Raw genomic sequence first — 19,078 nt, 5'->3', positions numbered from 1 at the left:
TTTTGGGGGGAGGTCACATTTTCAATTCCCTCAGTTGTATGCTTGGACAGATTCGTACCATCAGAAAACAGCCTCCACTTTTCATGCGTTAACAAATACCTTTCAAACACCCGCACCACTGAAATACTTTCTAGCCTCCTACTTGAATTGCTTAACGTAAGTAGGTATGACAAAGGGAAATGGGTATGTGCAACCTAGAGAACATGTTCTGCAGAGGCATCTTAGAGAGCGTTGCCCTAAAGTGACAGTTTATTGCTGTACATTACATTTAAAAAGATCAAGAAACAAGCTCCTAAGGAGAAGTCTGGTTGTTTTATTAATCACAAGTGTTGTGCAATGTGCAAATGAACAGTATAAAGAAGGGAAAAACAGTATCGTGAATTTTGGGGTGCTAAAGCCCCTGAGGACTTAAATTCAGGAAATAGCTTTGGTCTGTTTTGTCAAGTTGAAGCACTGGTTTCAGTAGAACACAGCTTTACAGTTAGGATGAGCTAGTTGGTCTCAGTGATGCCTTGGCCTTCACCATGTGTTTCGCCATCTAGAAAGTATTTAAACAGAATGAAGGCCTGACAGCCAGAAGTCTGAGCTGTTTCACTGGTGTGGCAGTTTCAAAAGGCTGCCTAGGGCGGCCTGTCCGTTGTGCACAGGCTGACTCACGTTTGCCTAGAGAGATTTTGGCTGTAACTATAGCATCAGAGGTACATAGCTCATCCTAAATGACTTCATCTCCAGTGTTTAACTCCATTTTTAGCTACATGTTAGACTAGTTAATATTTACTTGCAGCTGAGCAGGAGCAGAGGGAGTGAACGAGACCGGGTGGGGTTTGCTACCACTGACTGAACTCAGACCTTGCCGCTGCTGAGTTCTCATTTAGAGTCAAACTGAGTCTCAGAGTAATCACTTCTGAAGTTAAAGCAGAGGTAGGTGGGGCTTGCTGTTTCCCTCTGTGTAACAGATCACAGCAGCCTTCTGCAATGCCATCCTCTCTACACCTGTCCTGACAACACATAAGGGTGCTGCAACAGGAGTCCTTTAAATCTTGATAGTCAAAGAGTGGATGGAAACCATCACAACTGGTCAGTGGTGACCGGTGGCATTTACAGAACACTGACCCGTTTGTGCCAAGCCATGGTGCAGAGGCTTGAAGTGAAAGGACTAATACGTCAGGGACAGAAACATTCACCTGCCGTCCTCAGGAGCTGGTGAGTCAGATCCTGCTAGCTCAAACAAACGCCAACTTTAGAAGAAAGCAGTGCCATTATTATTAATTTTCATCTTAGAGTTGTTGCAGCCCCACTTGAGCATAAAGTCACAAAATGGGCTGCCGTTACTTAGTTTTATCTTGAGAAACAACAAACCACCAGTGATTCTTGAAAGATACCAAAGCGTTGAAATAGTGGACATCTGTCTTCCATTTTTTCTTCCTGTTGGTGTATTTGGAAGAACGTGGCAAAGTCTGTTTTACCTGACAGCTCCCCTTTCCAGTCCCCACAGTACTACCAGTACTTTCAGAGTACTACAAAAAAGGGCAGAAGCACGAAGTGCCCCGTCCAGATCTCTCTCCGCCACGAGCAGTTAGTAAGTGATGCAGAAAGCATAATCACTAGCAAATGAAACCAGGAGCTAAGCAAAGAAGGAAGAACCTAGAACCATCTCCATGCACGTATTCCCAGCACCATGTTGTTTTTCAGTATGCTAAAACCCTTGCCACCAGCCACAAAAACACCTGTCCCTGTCCTGCTTCAAAATGCCCCTCTGCACGTGTTACCTTCTCTGTGCTCTGAAATACCGCTTGGTTATCGGGTTAACTACAAATGGAGAATCTGGGTAGCAGATGAGGTAGCTGGGACCCAGCCGTGGCTGAAATCGATTCCCCGCTCAGAGCTGGGGCAGGCTCAGGCTCCTGACGTTCCTAGGGGAGAGGAGCAGAGCACCTTGCGGCAGCTGTTGTAAAGGCTTTTCCTGGAGGAGCTCTGCTTCCAGCCCTAACGGTTACAACACACACAGCAGGGAAAGCACTTGCACCTTGCTCCAAAACAGGCCCACTCGGCGTGGGTGGCGTAGGATACTAAACCACTTTCTTCTGGGCTCTGAGAGTCGCTGAAACGTTGCATTTCCTTGCACTTCCTGACAAGAGCAGTCCTGCTGCTTTATATCTAATCTTGCAAATAACAAAAGTGGGAGGAGTTGGAAGCTGTGGCCACAAGCCAGTGGAGCAGGAGACGGGTTGATTCTTGGCCTCAACCCTCCTCAAAATGTCACTGGTGTTTCACATCACCGCTCTTTTGCACTTAAAAGCAAAGCACAGCCACAGGATAATGCTGGCTGTTAACGTAGGTACAGATATATCTATCAATAAATATAAAAACATTCACTTGGTGCCTTCTTTTTCCTCTTATAAAATAGTCTTATAAATCCATGGTGATGACACAGGTGTTGCAAGCTCAGGATACCAGAGAACATCTCAGGGAAAGAAAGGTGTTCTTTAAAGGATTTTTTTTTCCTCTGGGAATCCCAATAACAGATGGTAGATCTCATCTGGGTATCTCCACTTCCCAGTCCCAGTGTCATCTCACACCTGTGTGGTTTTCCTGGAACGTGATTCCAGTTGACGGCCCCATCACTGTGCCTAGAGCCCACCGAGTTGGTCAGGGCTCTGATTCCCATTCAGAGTAGGGCTAGATAATGATTTCCTGGAACTGGACCTGAGGAGACAAGCAAGGATGACAGGAAAGGCAAGCAGGCTATTTCCATTTCAGGAAGCAACACAGAGAGGTTCCCAGCCAGGCCTTACCACTCCTTATCACAAAGGCCATCACACCTAAAGCTCCAATTCTCAGTTTCACGAGGCTCTGGAGCCCGTGGAGCTGGCCCAGTTCCACCTGCAGTCATTACGGACTGACAGCGCAAGGCCGTTTATAGACCAACCATGATACAGCAGCTTCCCTTGTTTCCCAGCTAACTGCAGCGGTGAATGAGGGAGGGAGTAACTTGGCTAAACTCATTTGGAGGAATATAATTTCCTGGAACTGGCCTTTGTTTGCCATTAAAGTTTACTGCATTCCCGTATCTCCTTCTATGTCTATTAGTCATAACAACAAAGCCATTACATTTAAACACAAAAGCCAAGCCTGCTTACTTTACTTCCTCGTACTTTTTGCCTCGATAAAAGTTACTCTTTTTAATCAGATACAGCAGCACCAGGTCACAAAAGAAAGCTCCCTGCAAAAACAGAAAGAATTTGTCATGGCCTGTAACAGGGACATTTGTCATGGAGCAAACCCATCCCCCACAGGGCCACCGCTGTCCCCCGCCCCAAACTCTCCCAGGCTGCCTAACATTTAACAAACTCTCCTCCTGGGTAAGGTGCTGGGCCTGCAGCTGCTCATCCTTGCTTCAAGTTCTCTTTGATACATTTGTTTTCTCCCTAGGTGCTTAGGTCTTATGGTCTTTGCACTGCATTTGAGGAACACTGTAGCCACCAGGTTAGACCTGCCACGGTATGAGTATTTCATTTCCCACCTCAAACTTTTCAAGTCGTCATTCACTTCTTTCAGAAAAGGCATCATGCAGGCAGAGCGGACAGGTGAGCTACTGAACACTGGAATATCTCAGCCCAAGAGCTAACGCGGAATTGGAATTGGAGGGCAGGCATGGAGAAAAACTCTGCCTGGGGTATTTTATGGCCATCAGGGTGTTGTAATCGAGCACATCACAGTCTTCACAGTGTTTGCCCTTCCCATGGTAACAGAGCTGAAATCAGCCAGCACAGTTCAGGTTGTTTTTTACACTATCATGTTTTATCTCTAAAGTAGAGAAGGATATGTTCAGATCTAAATTGCAATGAACATTAAGGAAGAATAATTTGGAGGAGACTACAAGATACAAATGCCTTTAGGACAGGACGCAGACATACACCTGACTGAGCAGCCAAAGTAGCAAAGCCTCTGCTGGAGAAAACACAAACGGTCCCCACTTTATCCTCCTAACAGCCGAGTGACAGATCTGGGTCCCAGTATGTTACTGTAAGAAAATACATCAACTTACCGCCCCCATGAGAGCAAGCCCTGAACCGATATTGATAACGGTGGGAATGATGTTAAATTTCCCTGCCTAAAAGAAAAACGGGTCATGAAATATTCAGTGAAAGCACAATCCAAGAAACAAACTTAAGGGTGTGGTATTACACAGGGGAAGCTACCAGTGCCTGTGGGTGTGTTTTGTTAGCAACCAGCGAGCATAACCACAGAACGATTTGCAGTGAACAATCTTTGAGGCTAAAGGTCTGTCTGTGTCTCAGCGCCAACTGCTCATGGCTGCATTTCTGTGCTTGCGCCATCCCTGGATTAGGCTTCTCTTTCTCCAGCACATGCACGTGGAAATCAAGTCTGGGGCATATTTACATCTGCTGGACTTTACATGAGACTGTTTCTAGGTGTAAGAGTTGCAGACTGCTGACCTTTACCTCATCCGCACTCCAGATCACCTCCTGTCAGTGCAGTGTTAGCTCCACATAGATGAATGGCAAGAGCTCTACAACAAGCCAGAGAGGCTGTTCTCATCCCAAAGCTGCCTTTTCACTGAGAAGTGTCTCTCCCCTTCTTCCACTCCAGGCTAAGAAATCCTCTAGCCTGGAACCTCACCTTGCCATTCACCATCACATCAAAACGGATTCCGTATGCTTTAAAGAGTGTCCGGTAGTCAACCCCTTCAGCATCCCGGTAATATTTGGCAAACCTGGAACGGAACGATGCTGATTTTAACTCCATCATCTGTCCCCACACACAAGAACCCATCCCAGTTCACCCATCTGTTCAAACGGATCTATTCCTCTATCAAAGGCAGCTTTATCTTTCAAGCCTGGTTCCCACACCCAGGTGTTTCTTAGCTGACGGTATCAGAAAGCCACTCAGATTGGGAAGCGTCTACACAGGGTTGTAGCGGAGTTGCAGCTTCCCTGCATGTTCCTTTCTCACTGCCATGTGGAGTATGGAAAGGAAACGTACTGCAACAGAGATATCATGGCCTGAACCTATGGGTCTTGCCCGCCAATTGACTGGGGATCGGGCAGAGGAGCAGGGGGTAGTACTGATTATGAAGGGACTGGCGGAGGGCATAAACAATTTTGGTTTTCAAAGCTGGAAATTACAGCACATGCATCAGGAATCTGGTGCAGGCAACACACGGAGGGTAATTGCTTGGGCAAGTGCCTGGAAAGTGAGGAGCTTGCCATGGGCATGACTCCCTCTCGTTCCTTCCCTCCCCTGAAGCAGTGTGCCTGGCTGGGGCAGTGCCTGGCACAGTCCAGTCTGGTACTGCCTCTCTGCCAACCTCCAGCACCGGTGAGTCAGACCAGCTCAGCCTGACTGCGGGTTCTGCACCACATTCTCCTCTTTACTTACCTGAAGTTGTACCCAGAAGAGATGGACTTTTCTGCAAACTTGTTATCCAGCCGGCTAAAAGAATAGTGAGGATTACATTCAGAAGGGGCTTTATCAAGATCACAGTTCCATTCAATCTGAATTCCTATCACACCACCCTTAACGAAAGAGAGAGACAGTGTGAGTTTTTTAAGCTTAGTTCAACCAGTCTGTCTTCAGCTTTGTCAGGTCCTAGGGCAAGTTTTCCCTGGGGACAAGAACAGATGCATTTCTGGACACACGACTGTGGACAGACTAAGTTTATGTTTATGATAATAATCACATTACTCCTCGCACAACCCTAGTTTTGCTTGTGCTGGGATCCCAGGAGGAGGCTTCCCATGCTGATTTCAGTGCCTATAACATACTTCAGTGGAGAAGACACTCTTTGATGCGGGGATAAGGTTCACAAGTGCAAAAGCCAGCACAAAGCCTGCACTCCTCACCCCTTGCTTCCCAGGAGGCCTCAGACAGACTCCATCTCCCTGCCCTGTGTTACAGCCAGGTTGCAGCCTGGTTTGGTGCTGCAACCCCAGGCATCCCTGCAGGGATGTCTGTCTCCCCGCAAAGGCAATCTTACGGGGTGTTTTCAGAGCAGGGGGAGCCCCGCTGACATCCCTGAGTTCTGGGTTTAAGCCAGTGGTTTAGTAATCTTGGGCAGCATTTTCTAAGCAGCCCTAAATAACAGAAACCTGACCCAAACATCTCTTCCAGAGGACCTACACTGCCCTTCCTCCCGTTCCCTGGGAACGGGATAAATGGGACCAGTGTGATTTTAAGAAACAGCATCTATTTTTTTTGCAAACCTGGATGGGAGGCAGATCGCTGGGCCTCAGCCACCCAGCGAGCGGTACAGTGAGCTGGGAAAACACGCTCCTACCTCCAAAGCCATTTCATGGAAGTCACTCCCGGCCCATCTGACGATGTTCCCCAGGAGGAAGATGGGGCAGTAGGGATGATCCGAGCTGTAGCGGCAGCTTTTCAGGTAGGACTCGTTGTCGGTTGCCAGCACATTCATCCTGCATGTGGGGAAGAGGGGAAGCCATCCTGTGTCCCTCTTTGCTTGCCTACACAGCCTACACCCCCAAGGCTGCAGAGACAAAAGATTTCTTCAGCATCCCACAAGCAGAAAAGAAATGGCACCTTGCCACCAGCTTTTTTTTTTTTTCTTTTTTTGTCACCCTGTGAGCATCTCTACTGCTGGCTTAGGGAAAGCAGTCAGCTCACACAAAAAAGACCCGCAGCCTAGATGGGGACAGGAACCTACGAGCGCCTGCACTTACTTGGAGAACTTAAACTTGGGGAACCGGATCGAGTTCTTGATGTAAACAGTGAAGTTTTCTGCACTGGCAAGAAGTGGTTTCCTAGAAGAGAAGGGTTTGTTCCATGTTTTACTCTGCTCACGTGTTTAACTGGAATTGCCATTTAAGAAACAGCTAGGTACCATCCTGTGGTGCTGCTGCAGCGTGCATCCTCTGCTCAGAGCTTAGAGCTTCAGCAGCCAGATCCCAGCTCTGCCCTTTCCCTGGCAGACAAGCCTCTTACCCCACGCTGCCAGCAACGTGTTAGTGAGGAGCATGCAGGCTGAGAGGGAGCACTGAGAGCTGGACACAGCCAAGCCGGGGGAGCAGAGGACCAGTCCTGCTGAGGGCCGAGCAGAGCTCCCTCCTGCACTGAACAGCTGACATTCAAGCAAACATCCAAGCAGAGGGAGCCCAGGCACTGCCCTGAATGACACACAAGCCAAGCAACTTGAGCTTGGAAACAGCACAGGACAGCCACATACTTGGGCTTGGATCTTTTCTCCACTGGGCACCAGGCCAATATCTCGCAAGTCCCTCTGATGCTGTCCCTTTCTTTCAAACAACGGCCAGTCTTAACTCCTGCAGCACAGACAGCACAGAAACGGTCACACAGAGCAGCCGCTGCCTCGCCTTGCCTAGGGGGTAAATGAAAATCATGCTTTTCACCGCCACCCTAAGCCCTCCTCCCTGCTGTGAAAGGGCCCCTCGGCTGGAACAACCACTCTCTTGTTGCTTCTCTGAGCAGCCTGGGGTTCTTTTGGTCTAGCCATCACAGAGCTGTAAACAAGGCAAAAATCGTAATGAAAGATAGCAAAGAAAATAAAGTTGTTGCTGCTCTCTGAAATCAGAGATCTGTGGGGTTGTAAACCAGGCTGATGTCTCTGAAGAAACCTGCCTCTACCAGAAACAGTACAGAAGGAGGGCCCTCTTCCTTACCGTTGCCAGCCACCACTGCTTGCCCTGCCGGGCAGTCCCCATCCTTGTAACACAGGGCATCAGGAATGCTGGCACTCTGCAAAGTGGAAGAGGACAGAAGTGAGACCTGTGACAGGACACAAGACAGCAGCAGAGCTGCACACATTTCACTGTACAAACAAGCTGAGGAAGCACCTGAGCAGGCAGCAGAGGAGAAGGCAGGCAGCCACACAGAAGGGCTGCCTCAGACCTCACACTGCTCATGCATAACCTGGCTGGGAGCAGGTACTTGGTCAGTGAGCAAAGCACGGGGATGTTCTGCCCAGCACCGAGGGCATAAATCTACAATTTCCAGGAAATCTCAGTCTCACTCTCCAGGCTAATTCAGTTCAGTGATGCTCCTGAACCTGACTCAGAAGGGTAATTAAGTACCACTGTTGTAGGGTGAATCATCTACAGGATGGTGAACAGTGAAAACGCGCAGCTGAAGCAGTAACTGCAGGCTGGGTGCAAATACCTTGGCAGTAGCACAGCGCCAGCAACACTATACTTTAGCTACGATGTCCTGCTTTTGGCCTCTCCTCAATCTGGAGAGGAACAAGCTGAGGAAAAACCCAGGCACCACTTCCTACCAGTCACCAAAAAGAAGCAGGAGACTGCAGTACTCCACCTTTAGAGATAACGGTATCTTTGATTTAAGCAACAAGTTCTGGGAGCCCGATTGCCCTTCGCTTGGCTGCATGCTGGGTTAATGCAGCCACTAGAGGACAGCCGTGTCCGTAAACAAGCTGAGCTCTCGGGCCTGGGTTACCCCTGTGCTTGTGATAAGGAAAATTAATCATTGCGACGTGCCGACAACACTCCTTGTATGGCCAGCATCCTTGTCCTCCCGGCTCCAGCCCGTTCTGAACCATGTCTCCAAAGAGGTCATTTAAATATGGCAGGGTTTAAAACCTTGTGCTTTTGGCCCATAAGACACATTCTGGAAGGTGCTAAGCACCCTCACAGTGTCCTGGAAGTAGTGAAAGCCTGAATGTTCAGCCCTTCGAAGGATGGGGCTCTTAGAAAGTCTCCGCTACCAGTAAATAGACTGAGTCACCTCCAAGTTGTTTTCCCATGGTCTTTTCTGACCCTAAATAATCACTGTTCAGGACTCATCTCCAGCTGGGCAGACATCCAACACCTTCAACTAAAGTCAAGCGAGACTCCACATGATCAGTGCCTCTGGAAATTAAAGAGGATTGAACCTCCCAGGTTTGCAGTAACCAGTCCAACTTTCCCAACTGAGATATTATACTACAGAGAAAAAGCGTTCGCCTTTTATCCTTCCCGTGTTCGCTGCTCCCCGGGTGTCCTCTGCCAGTTCTTACCCCCAGTTTTGTAGGGGTCTGGGGGCCAGGGGGCTCAGTTCTTCCTACCTCAGGACATGTGGCTTGCCTCTGGTTTGGGGTCACAATCAGATTCGTCATGACAAAGAAGACGTTTTCACCCTAGAATAAACAAAGTAAGGCAAGAAGGGTCAGAAAACCTATTCTAGAGAACCTCTTACAAGAAAGATGCAATTCTCTGCGTGCGTTTACTCAGCGTGCCTCACTGCAAGGACTCCCAGTAAAAAGACCAGTGCTTGAGTCACAAAAGAAACATCTGGCAAGTTAAAATACTGGTCAACACCAGCATTTAATTTCTGGGTATGCACAACCAGCCACCTGCTGAGGGTCCCACAGCTCCCACACAGCTTGAACAAGAGGCACCGCAAGCCCGCTGCCTGGCCTTCCAGCTGCACAGCACATGATGGTCAGAGATCAACAGCTGGCAGTGAGGCTTTGTGTTAAAAGTGGGGGAGATGCAGAGCATGAATCTACAGATCCGAGCAAACAAGGGATGCAGCAGAAAGAAGGTGAAGCCTTACTCTTACGTACAAACACGTAAATTGTTCAGTTTAGTTTTCTGCCCCGTCAGCACAGAATCACGATTTTCCCTCGTGCCCTTTCACGCACACGTGACAGATGCTAGCAGGGGAAGCACACAAACAAGCAGCCCCTAGCAAGCACAGTTCAGCAGTTTCCAGCATGATAGCAGGCCCATCTGCTGGTCTCTTCTCCTTAAGCAGCAGCTATACCACTCACTGTCCAAGCCAACGAAGCAGCAAGGCAGGTTTAGCCAGATGCACGTCAAGTACCACTCCATTTCCACCACATTTTTTCCCCCTATCTCCCACCTCCTCTGGGCTGCCCCATGCACGTCTGCTCTAGCCCAGGAAAGGAGGTTCAGCTGAGCAGTCCCACTGAAATCCACGGGACTTCTGCTGACTGGTTGTGTTTGCCAAGTATTTCCTTTGTGAGATACACAAGGTTGCTCTCATATTTGCAGGGAAGACCTAAGAGTAGCCACAGAATTACTCTCTTCTGGCCCATCTCCTGCTTATTCACAGGAAAGACCTGGGCACATCTCTTCAGCCTTGCCACCCGCACCCACATTGGAACATGCCTTTCTACCTGATCGGTAGAAGCGGGGTGATGCCAACCTGTGGAGGGATAACGTAGTCTGCAACATCCCACAGCCTCTCCCCCAGCTCCGAGGTGTTGGTGAAGGCCACCCCCTTCAGCTTGGTGATGACAGAGCTCTGGAGGGACGTGTCCGTGTCCTGATAGCCTTTCTTGACAACAAACACCCACCTGCAAAGAACACAGCAGGCAGCGGCATTAGCGAGTAACATCAGAAAACAAGTTAGCTAGAGGTTTACATTAAGGCCAAACACTGTTTGAGGGCAAATCAAAACATGTGAATGACACCAAACCCTCTGTAACTACTACTGCGGGTTCAGAATGAACTAGTCACCAGCTGCTCTTATCTACAGCACTGGAGGAAGAGTCAGGACCAAGACCACCTGCACAGGGAAAGGTGTAGAAACTGGTTAGTGGGTGTAAAACCGAGCCTCCCGCCTCCACGTCCTGTGCTGTGCTCAGTGACCTTGGTGGGAAGAGGGGGGGGGCAGGGCTCTGTGTTCCTCAAGGTGAAAAATAACAAAAGCTTTTGCAAGTTGCAGTGAAAAACGTGGTTGGTTTCACAAGTGAATGATTCAATCCCATTTTAACAGCTTGCTGTTAGGCTACGAGTCCACCAACAGATCATGACTGGGGAGATGCGATGCAAGCAGGTGAGCTGAATATTGCTAACTGAGATCTGGAGGGAGTGTTGTCAGCTGGACACGGGATCTGTTGCAAGCCAGTGCAATGGTAACAATGTGACTGCACCCTGGGTGTGCTCTGAGCTTCTCAAAAGCACACCTGGAAGAGCTGCTTCCTCTCTAACCAGCCCGCGGAAGGATTTCACTCCCTTCTTCCCACTGCAAGCAGCAAGAACTCCCTGTTATAGGGTGAAAACCTCTCTGGGTTAAATGAAATATTTCCTGTTTCTGCACAGTATTGTCAAAATCACCTACCAAGACAACGAATCACCAAGACCCTTGAAGAAGCTAACGGTGCTGGGGCAGGTTTTGAGGGAGGGACACAGGCTGCATCTGCTGGCACAGCTCCCCTTTGCAGTGCACAGACCTGGCCTGCACTATCCCAGAAAGCAAAGGCAGCCGCCTCAGGAGCTGAGCAGCACTGACACACACTGCTCGTGACAAACCTGAGTAATAACATTCACCACCATTAAGGTTCCCACTTTCCTGTTGTTTTTTTTTCCAAGTACACACTTCTTCTCTCCTAGAAAGGCTTAAGAAGAGACTCTTAAGAGTCCCTCAGTGAATCTGGGAGGGAATGGCAGCTATGTGCAAGAATCAGTCCGGAGGGGTTGGACAAACACAGCTGCCTAGCCAGCCTCTGAACAGGTACAGGTACGCAACCGAGCAGCCAGGCAGCAGGCAAATGCAAACCACCTCTGGGATGAAGCTGCAAGCCCCAGCCACAACGAAGGCACCGCAGGCACCACCGGTGACAGTGCCAAAGGTCTGCAGAAGGCAACATGTGCCTGTGAAAGAAAATAGCCTGTATGGCCCAGACAGCCTCTGAACATTCACAGTCACTTCCTGCTATATCCCTCCTGAATGGAGGATGTGTGCTCAGCAACGTTATCTACAGCACTCCTCTAGCAGCTAATACATACCAGACTGCTGAGGCTCCATCTCCGTCCTGCTAACTAAAGCTCTGAAACTGTACACCTTTCTATAAATAAACCCAGCGTGCCAAAATGACCCTACTATATTTAATCGATGAAAACATGAGGAGAAAGAAAGGTGAGGGGACTCAAAAGCCCAGACAGTGAGGGTGAGGCTTACGAATCACGTTCTGAAAAGCCCCAGAAACGCAAAAAGCAATGTCAGAGGCTTCACAAAGGCTGGCTAATCCCACGTCTCAGCCTGCAAGCTGCAAGGAGTATGGCTGTATTCGTTACACGTCACTTCTCAGACAGATCTGGGCCTTTTCTGAGAGGTGGTGTAGCCATCTCCATGCCAACCTGCCCAGCTCAGAAATAAATGCAAGGCAGCTGACGTTCACGCTGCCTCATCCTCCACAATCCCGGCTGCTGCAGCCCACTCCCACAAGGAAATTTGCTACTTTGTGCTTGGTCCCCTCCCATTTAGACTCAAGCATGTCATGCAGCCGTGCAGAAAAGCCAGCTTTGTCCCAAGACTCAGCAACCACGGCCCTAAATGCTATTGTCTCCAATGAGTCAAGTATTAAGGTTTGGCATCTTTCCTACCACATACAGAAATAAAGGCGTAAATAATGCAGTACAGAGCCCGAGTGCCGTTTGATCTATTTTTAACACTGCGTTAACCTGGAAGGTAGAGGTAGCAATCCCTAGCAGGTGAAAAATCAGATACGAGTTCCTTAGCCATTACAAAACAGCAGTGTTAGAAATAATCGTAACTATCCGCAGTGCCACAGCGAGCTGTCACTGCATGCAGAGCATCCTACATCAGTCTTCCTCACAGCACAGCAAGCAAAGGCAACCACAGCAGCACATTAAACACAGAGCGATTCTTACCCCACCAGGTAAGCCAGGATGGAGAGCTGCACCACTCGGTAGAGAATCCCCACCTTCTTGTTCTTTGCAATGACGTATTTCTCAGTTTTATAATCAAAAAGTGAGAGGAACAACCCCTTCCAAGCCACCTGCCCCATTCTCCCAGCTCACTCCCTACCGGTGGCTGGAGCAGGGAGCAGCGTCTGCAGCTTGCGTTACCCACACGTGCTCTGCGTGGCAACCTGACACACCAACCCCTCCGAGCGAGAGGCTGATCTCCTCCCTCCTGTCAGCTGCTCGCTGGCAGCAGCACTCAGGTTGGAAACCGGCAGCTGCACTGATACGATATCCTCCCCTGGCTGCTTTCCATGTGAGTTATTCTCTGGGGAAGCCCCCACCTCGGTTTTGCTCCTGTGTTTCATTTTCTCCCCCCAGTCAGCAGGTGTTTATAATGACACGTTATAGCACGAAGCCACGTTAAGGCATTCAAGGTGACAGAGCCACAGTATCTCACTGCTAAGTGTTTCAGCCTGCCTTCAGCCTTCACATGATGGCAAGGCACCTGTTTAAGTTTTTAATTTCTTAAGCATTTGCATGAGCAATGAGAGCTTGGGTCCTTAACAGCCACCCAAAATACTTGCCTGGCTACTGCATCATCCCACAAATAAACAAACAAACAAAACAATTTAAGAAACTAATAAATAAATTCTGCATGTAATTAAGGGATCAATCAGCATCGAGTCTCATCCAAATGCAGAGCGAGTGCTGAGCTAGGTGCATTTAAATACAAAACACACCATCTGATGCAATACCAGAGGGAGAGGAATAGATTTTGTCCTCACTGAGATGAGAGTTGTTTACTAGCCAGTAGTACAAGAGATGATTCCTAGTCGAGGACATGAAACAACTATTATTTAAACCAAGGAGGGAGGATACAGCCTCCTGGATAAGGAGGGGGCAGAATGAGCTTTGAGGAGGAAGATGAAGTTAGCCAGCATCTTCCAGCAGCCCAGCTAAAAGAGCTGACCTTCCTCAGCAAGAGAAGCTCCAGCAGCACGTGGGGACCTGAACTGGAGTGTGCCCTCTCCAGGGGGGATCCCATACGCTGCCCTGATGGGAGATGGCTCTCAGGGGTTGCTCTGGGATGGGACTGCCCACAGGCTGGATCTATTACGAAGTGTTTGTCACAGAGATGAGGCGGTGTATCAGGCGTAAACTGCAGGGCTTACTGCACTCATGCATGAGCGCCTAATTAGCTCCCACCTGAGCACTCAATTAGCTCAGGGGGCTCTGTCAGAACCATAAAGGCTCTTGAGATATCACAGCACGCACCTGTGATACGCACCTGGACAGAGGTCAGGAGAGCGGGTCACAGCCACCCGCTGGATATGCAGAACACTGCCACGTTATCGAGGCGAGTTGCTCCAGCACACACACGTCCTCCCTGTGCAACTCTTTTCCTAGGGAGATGCATTTCTCAAGATCCCAGGTTTTATGGAACTGTAGAAATTTTACCTTCCATTCTCCTTAAATTCTGTATCAGACTTAAACAGATGGATCAGACATGTAGTGAATATGTGCCAAGATTGCTCCAAATCACAAGAGAATCACAAACCGTTTAATAACCAATATCCTCATAATACCTCATTTGGTCCCTCATCCTACAGCCATCCCTAGAGTTTCCTACCACAAAGTGAAAGAAACCTTTCTCCAGCAACTGCAAAACTAGAACAGCAATCTGTCGGTGAGCTCTTTTTAACCCTGAGGCTGCTGCTCTCCTCTAGTGCCAGCCCTGTGGCACAAGATTATTTCAGCACCCGGCTCTCCCCCGAGGAGCCTCCTGGGTGACACGCAGGCTGCCGAGGGACACCCATGGGCACCCTCTGAACTCTGCCCTGTGGCTCGGGGTTAGCCCCAACCCCCCTCCCAAACTTTGCAGCCACCCTTCAGCCTCAGCAGAAGCAAGAGGCTGCTCTTGCTCACCCCCCACTCACCAGGACCCCTCCTTTCCCTATCTGCACACCCCGCATGGGCAGTATCTTTCTACCTCACACCACCAATCTCACAAAACATGGTATTTTTTTTTGCTTCCCAAGCTCCTCCTGGAGCCCTCTTTCTCACTCAAGAGTTCATGGTTTCCCACTGCTCACCTGCTCCTAAATCAGACAAGTCCACAAGCACAAGGAACCCAGCACTGCTCCTGTTACACTAAGAACATTCAAAGTCGTGAACAAAGAAAGTACCAGATCAGTGAAGACGAGTCAGCCCTTGGTGCTGTCTAGAGACCCCTCTCTCCATCCTCATCTTCCCTGGAGACTCATCCTTATCTGTCTGGGTGACTGCAGAGGCTACAGTCAGACCAGGAACCATGCTAACAGTTAAATAGTGTGTTGCCTCCTGGCCTGGTTTAACTCAGTGGCACAGACATAGGTCTGCTAGGAGTTTTTGCAATTACTTTCCAGGTTAATTAATCTGAGGATGGATTTACACAGGTTAGAAAAAATGCTGCTTAGAGAGAGAAGTGTTCCTGTTACTGGCATGACCTGAAGATGTCAACCACACTTGATCACTAATGAAAAAGAGCATGAAAAACGACCTTTTTTTTTTTAGAGCCATCAAGTAGAAGCACAGTTGCAACTGCTCTTTATGAACAGGAAGTTTCAATTTTTATCAAATGTACCTGAGAATATTCTGAACGTTACTTGACACAGGAAAAGATTTCTGCTGACAACAGTGCTGCTGCATGCTCTTGCAGATATTGATTTCATCGCCTTGTAGTTCTCATGACCTTATTTTTTTCTTGCTTGGAAAGGAAGATGACTGGTGTGTTTCTCAAAGTACCTATGGGCTGTTCAAACAGAAGCAGTTTCATGAAGCAGGGAATAAATAACTTAAAATCTAATCATCAGTGACAGACAAAGAAAAGTAAAGCAGTTTCTCAGTGTCCTTCTCAAGGGACTCAGGCTGGATCTCTTCTGCAAGGTATCTCCCTTCTTGAGTCCAACATTTTGGACAGCATTGGACTTCCATTTCCCATGGAAAAACAAACAGTTCTGCTCCTTTCCCATGAGGGCTATTTACTCAGTCTGGAGATTCTCACAGGGAGGATTTATCCTCCACTGCTGAAAGTCTCCCGTTCTCTCTCTTTTTATTCCTGACATACACCTGCATGTAACTCCCTGTACCGCTCTCGGTAATTACTTTCTCATTATTCTCATGCAGGCATAAGATACATCTCCTGTCTGCCCAGACTGCTTCTCATCTACGTTTCTCTCCATCTGCCAGGAGCTCTTTGGTGTTAATCCACCTCACAGCTGATTTCAGTCCAGTCATGAGCCCGTAAAGGCCACGTAAAGGGACTGTGGAAATTAAACTTTAGACCCCTGCCCTGGCATAGTGACATTTGAAACGTACCAAGGTCACATCTGTCTCTTTATGGCACTGTGGGATAGAAACATTTCACATTCCACCCAGTAACATGGTCTAGTGCTACCTTTAAGTGACACCCAAAAGAGACCATGCGTTTTCCAAGCAAAAGCAGACAACCCTGACCAGTACAGACCTCAAGTGGCTGTTGGAGGTTCCCATTTTAGGCACTTGTGTTGTTCGCTTTCAGTTCCAAGTGATGATTCTCCAGGCATTACTGCCCTCTGCGATCCCCAGTCCACCCTTTACTGGGCTATCAAGTGCAACAGAAAGCTTCAGCTCCCAAATGCATGACAGCTGACTCACACAACACTCAGACATTTCTGAAGCACTGAAAATGCTCCTGCAGCAAATGCCTGAGCAATGCAGATGCATCATCCAGAGAGGCGCCAGACCAGCTACTGAAATAGAAAGGAGGCAAGGAGCAGAGGACGTAAATAGGAGATAAATTATTTTGGCAAGGAAATGAACAGTGGAAAAGGGAGAGGTCAGCTCTCCGTTAACATTTTGTTTTTCTTTCTCACGGTAATCATACCTTTAGGTCAACATCGAAGGAAAACAAGGGGAAGAGTTTAACAGGTTGAAAGAGGAAACTGCTTCTAAACCACAGTACGTGCACACTGGAACAGGAAATCAGCAGCACCAGCCATAAGCTGTGTTCTGAAAATGAGTCTGAGAATAAAGAAATGTGTCTGCAATCTGCAGTGAAAAATGTTCCATTCAGCTTCCTTTTTAATCTTTGCTGTGACTTTGCAGTGTAAATAAGAAATAGGTTATTTGCCAGTGAAAAATTGACAGAAATCAGCCTCCGTATTTGTCCTTCTAAATGTCATTTCTGCACACCCAGCCACAATGGAAAACGAAATCTTTCTTTCAGGAGTTACTAGAAAAACCCTCGGCCAACCAGCCCGGCACCTGACCTTGCCTTAGCTCTGGAGGCCGATGGTGCTCTAAGCCCTTACCTGTTACTACAGCTGATGTGTTCCACACATGCACAGATAACAGAGCCACACCACACAGAGCAGCGGAGCACAGACATACCGGAGCTGCTCTGGCCAAGTCAGCAGTGTCGGAGCAACCTGCTAGCAGCTGCACGGCTCCATTCCAGCTCATCCATCCTGTTATAATAAGAGACAGGAAATTTCTTTTTTGAGAGCGTAATCCAATTAACCTCCAAGTAAATCTGCCCCAACAGGCTCTCAAGCCTAACAAAGCACTTCATTGCTCCTATCTGATGCTCTTACGTCAGCACCCAGCACTTAATGAAGAACTACTTAGGCCCTTTTTCTGATAAGCCTTCCTGAACAGCAGACTTCCATTTTACTTACTCCTGCTAACCACCAAGCTGCCCGCACTCCCAGAGTCCAATACATGAACCTGCCAGCTTCTGACCACACGGAAGGAATTATAACCCAAGGTTTGTGAATCTTCCTGGCATATGAGAAAAGACATAAGCAGTTTGATACCACTCCTGGTATTTGAAGCAGGTTGATACCACTCCTGATTAAAATAGCATTACAAAATGTATCCGTCCTCCCCTTCAAGATAAAAAATAAAAAGCTACCTTGGATACAGCAGTTCTTGTCAGCCAACACCCACTGTCACACCTCCTACTCCTTGGCTATATATCACAGCAAAAAATAGCCATAATCTGTCAGGCCGAGCTGACCTACTAGAAGATAATATTCAAACCTGGAATGATTTAGAGCCAGGACCAGAGCTAAGACAGCTGGTGTGATGGGGATGGGTGATCAGCACCCACCAAAGGGTAGAGAACTAACAAATGCTCTTGCTTTCCTGGGCTACCAACAGCACTGAGAGTTGTTTCTCCCTGAAACAGCAAGACAAATGCAGAGTAATGACTCCCTCCAGCCTAACGAGTGCTGTTAGAACATACCTGAACAGAATTCAGGACACAATCCATTCTAGTCTCTACATCCTACTCAAGAGTAAAGAAGCTTTGGGTCTGCAGACACTCTTCCGTATGTGTGTGATGTACAAAGACCCTTTATTAATGACCCCTACAGCTCAGAGGCCTCCGAGCTGTCTGCAGCAGCTTCTCCACCCATCACACCTGGACCCCAAACATCCTCCTAATGCGTGAAGCTGGCAATTAACGGCTCCAAAGGAGGCACTTGCAAATCTTTTGTCATCCAGGGAGATGGCATAACCGTGCCACTGTCAGAGTGCACTAAAGTCAGGGCTATACAGCACGGCCACAATGTTGACAAGGCTTTTGCACAGGGGATTTTATTCAAAACACAAATCACAAATAAATTTAGAAGCAGACACAGCAAGACTTCCATAGAAACAGCACAAAAACCCAGCTGTGGCTTGGATGTCTGAAAAATCTTGGCCATCTTCACTAATCCCTTAAGTGCCATCCAATTACTGCAAATGTGTTTGGCATCTACTACAGCAATTGTGAAGAATTAAATGATCGAATGGCACTCATCGGAAATTACAAGTCACAGAACACTGTAATGCATTTAAGACAAAAACATCTAAAAAGGAAAATAGCATAACCCACTGCAAGAACTGACCTCTTTGAAAGCCTTAAGGGACAACAAAAGGAATCCGAGTAATGAGGGATAGTTAATTCAGAGAAAAACCTAGAAGAAAAAAAAATCTGAAAAAGAGGGAGTATAATAAGATTGGCTGAAGGAGCTGCACTTGTTTAGCCTCAAGAAGAGAAAACTCTCCTTGCAACTCCTTATTCTTAGCATAAACTTGTACAATTAACATCTTTCCTAAGAGAAAGTGATCAAAAAACTACCAACAGCTTTTTTTTGTGTGTGTGCAAAAACTTACGAAGTGTGATCTGACTGTAGAGATCTCTAAGTGCTTCCGAACAGGTAGGACTTTGGTATGAAACCGTGAAGGTCTGGTAGGGAGGATGGGCTAGATGACTCCTAGGAGACCAGGCAGCAAAAGCACGACCGCTGGTATATCGCAATGCTACCTGGAAATGGTACGACAAAATACACAAACCACCTTTAACCATGAAGTGTTACACACAGGTGTGTACAACAGCTGAA

General features: G+C 48.0%; 1 protein-coding gene and 1 long non-coding RNA gene across 2 annotated transcripts; both read right to left on the bottom strand.

Annotated features, from left to right (window-relative positions):
- Positions 1-105: 105 nt before the first annotated feature.
- On the bottom strand, positions 106-19,067 carry LOC118176199. Its single transcript, XR_004755294.1, has 3 exons — positions 19,055-19,067; positions 17,710-17,712; positions 106-859 (listed from the first exon to the last, which is right to left on the bottom strand). It is a non-coding gene; the product is annotated as an uncharacterized LOC118176199 (long non-coding RNA).
- On the bottom strand, positions 294-12,826 carry P2RX5 (purinergic receptor P2X 5). The gene is made up of 12 exons (XM_035342995.1): positions 12,636-12,826; positions 10,165-10,315; positions 9,059-9,130; positions 7,662-7,737; positions 7,208-7,304; positions 6,705-6,785; positions 6,302-6,440; positions 5,404-5,540; positions 4,645-4,738; positions 4,049-4,114; positions 3,141-3,223; positions 294-2,706 (listed from the first exon to the last, which is right to left on the bottom strand). The coding sequence occupies exons 1-12, from the start codon at positions 12,770-12,772 to the stop codon at positions 2,631-2,633; spliced, it is 1,209 nt and encodes a 402-aa protein (XP_035198886.1). The 5' UTR covers positions 12,773-12,826; the 3' UTR covers positions 294-2,630.
- Positions 19,068-19,078: the final 11 nt, after the last annotated feature.

This window comes from Oxyura jamaicensis, chromosome 19 (genome assembly GCF_011077185.1).
Source record: "Oxyura jamaicensis isolate SHBP4307 breed ruddy duck chromosome 19, BPBGC_Ojam_1.0, whole genome shotgun sequence".
Lineage (NCBI taxonomy): Eukaryota > Metazoa > Chordata > Aves > Anseriformes > Anatidae > Oxyura > Oxyura jamaicensis.
This window is presented reverse-complemented; position numbering and strand designations above follow the sequence as displayed.

Coding starts and splice junctions, on each gene's coding strand:
- P2RX5 (XM_035342995.1), bottom strand. CDS start 12,772: ATGGGGCAGGTGGCTTGGAAGGGGTTGTTCCTCTCACTTTTTGATTAT. Junction 7,738..9,058: donor GGCAAGCCACATGTCCTGAG/GTAGGAAGAACT, acceptor TCCACTTTGCAG/AGTGCCAGCATTCCTGATGC. Junction 6,786..7,207: donor GAGAAAAGATCCAAGCCCAA/GTATGTGGCTGT, acceptor CTTCTCTTCTAG/GAAACCACTTCTTGCCAGTG.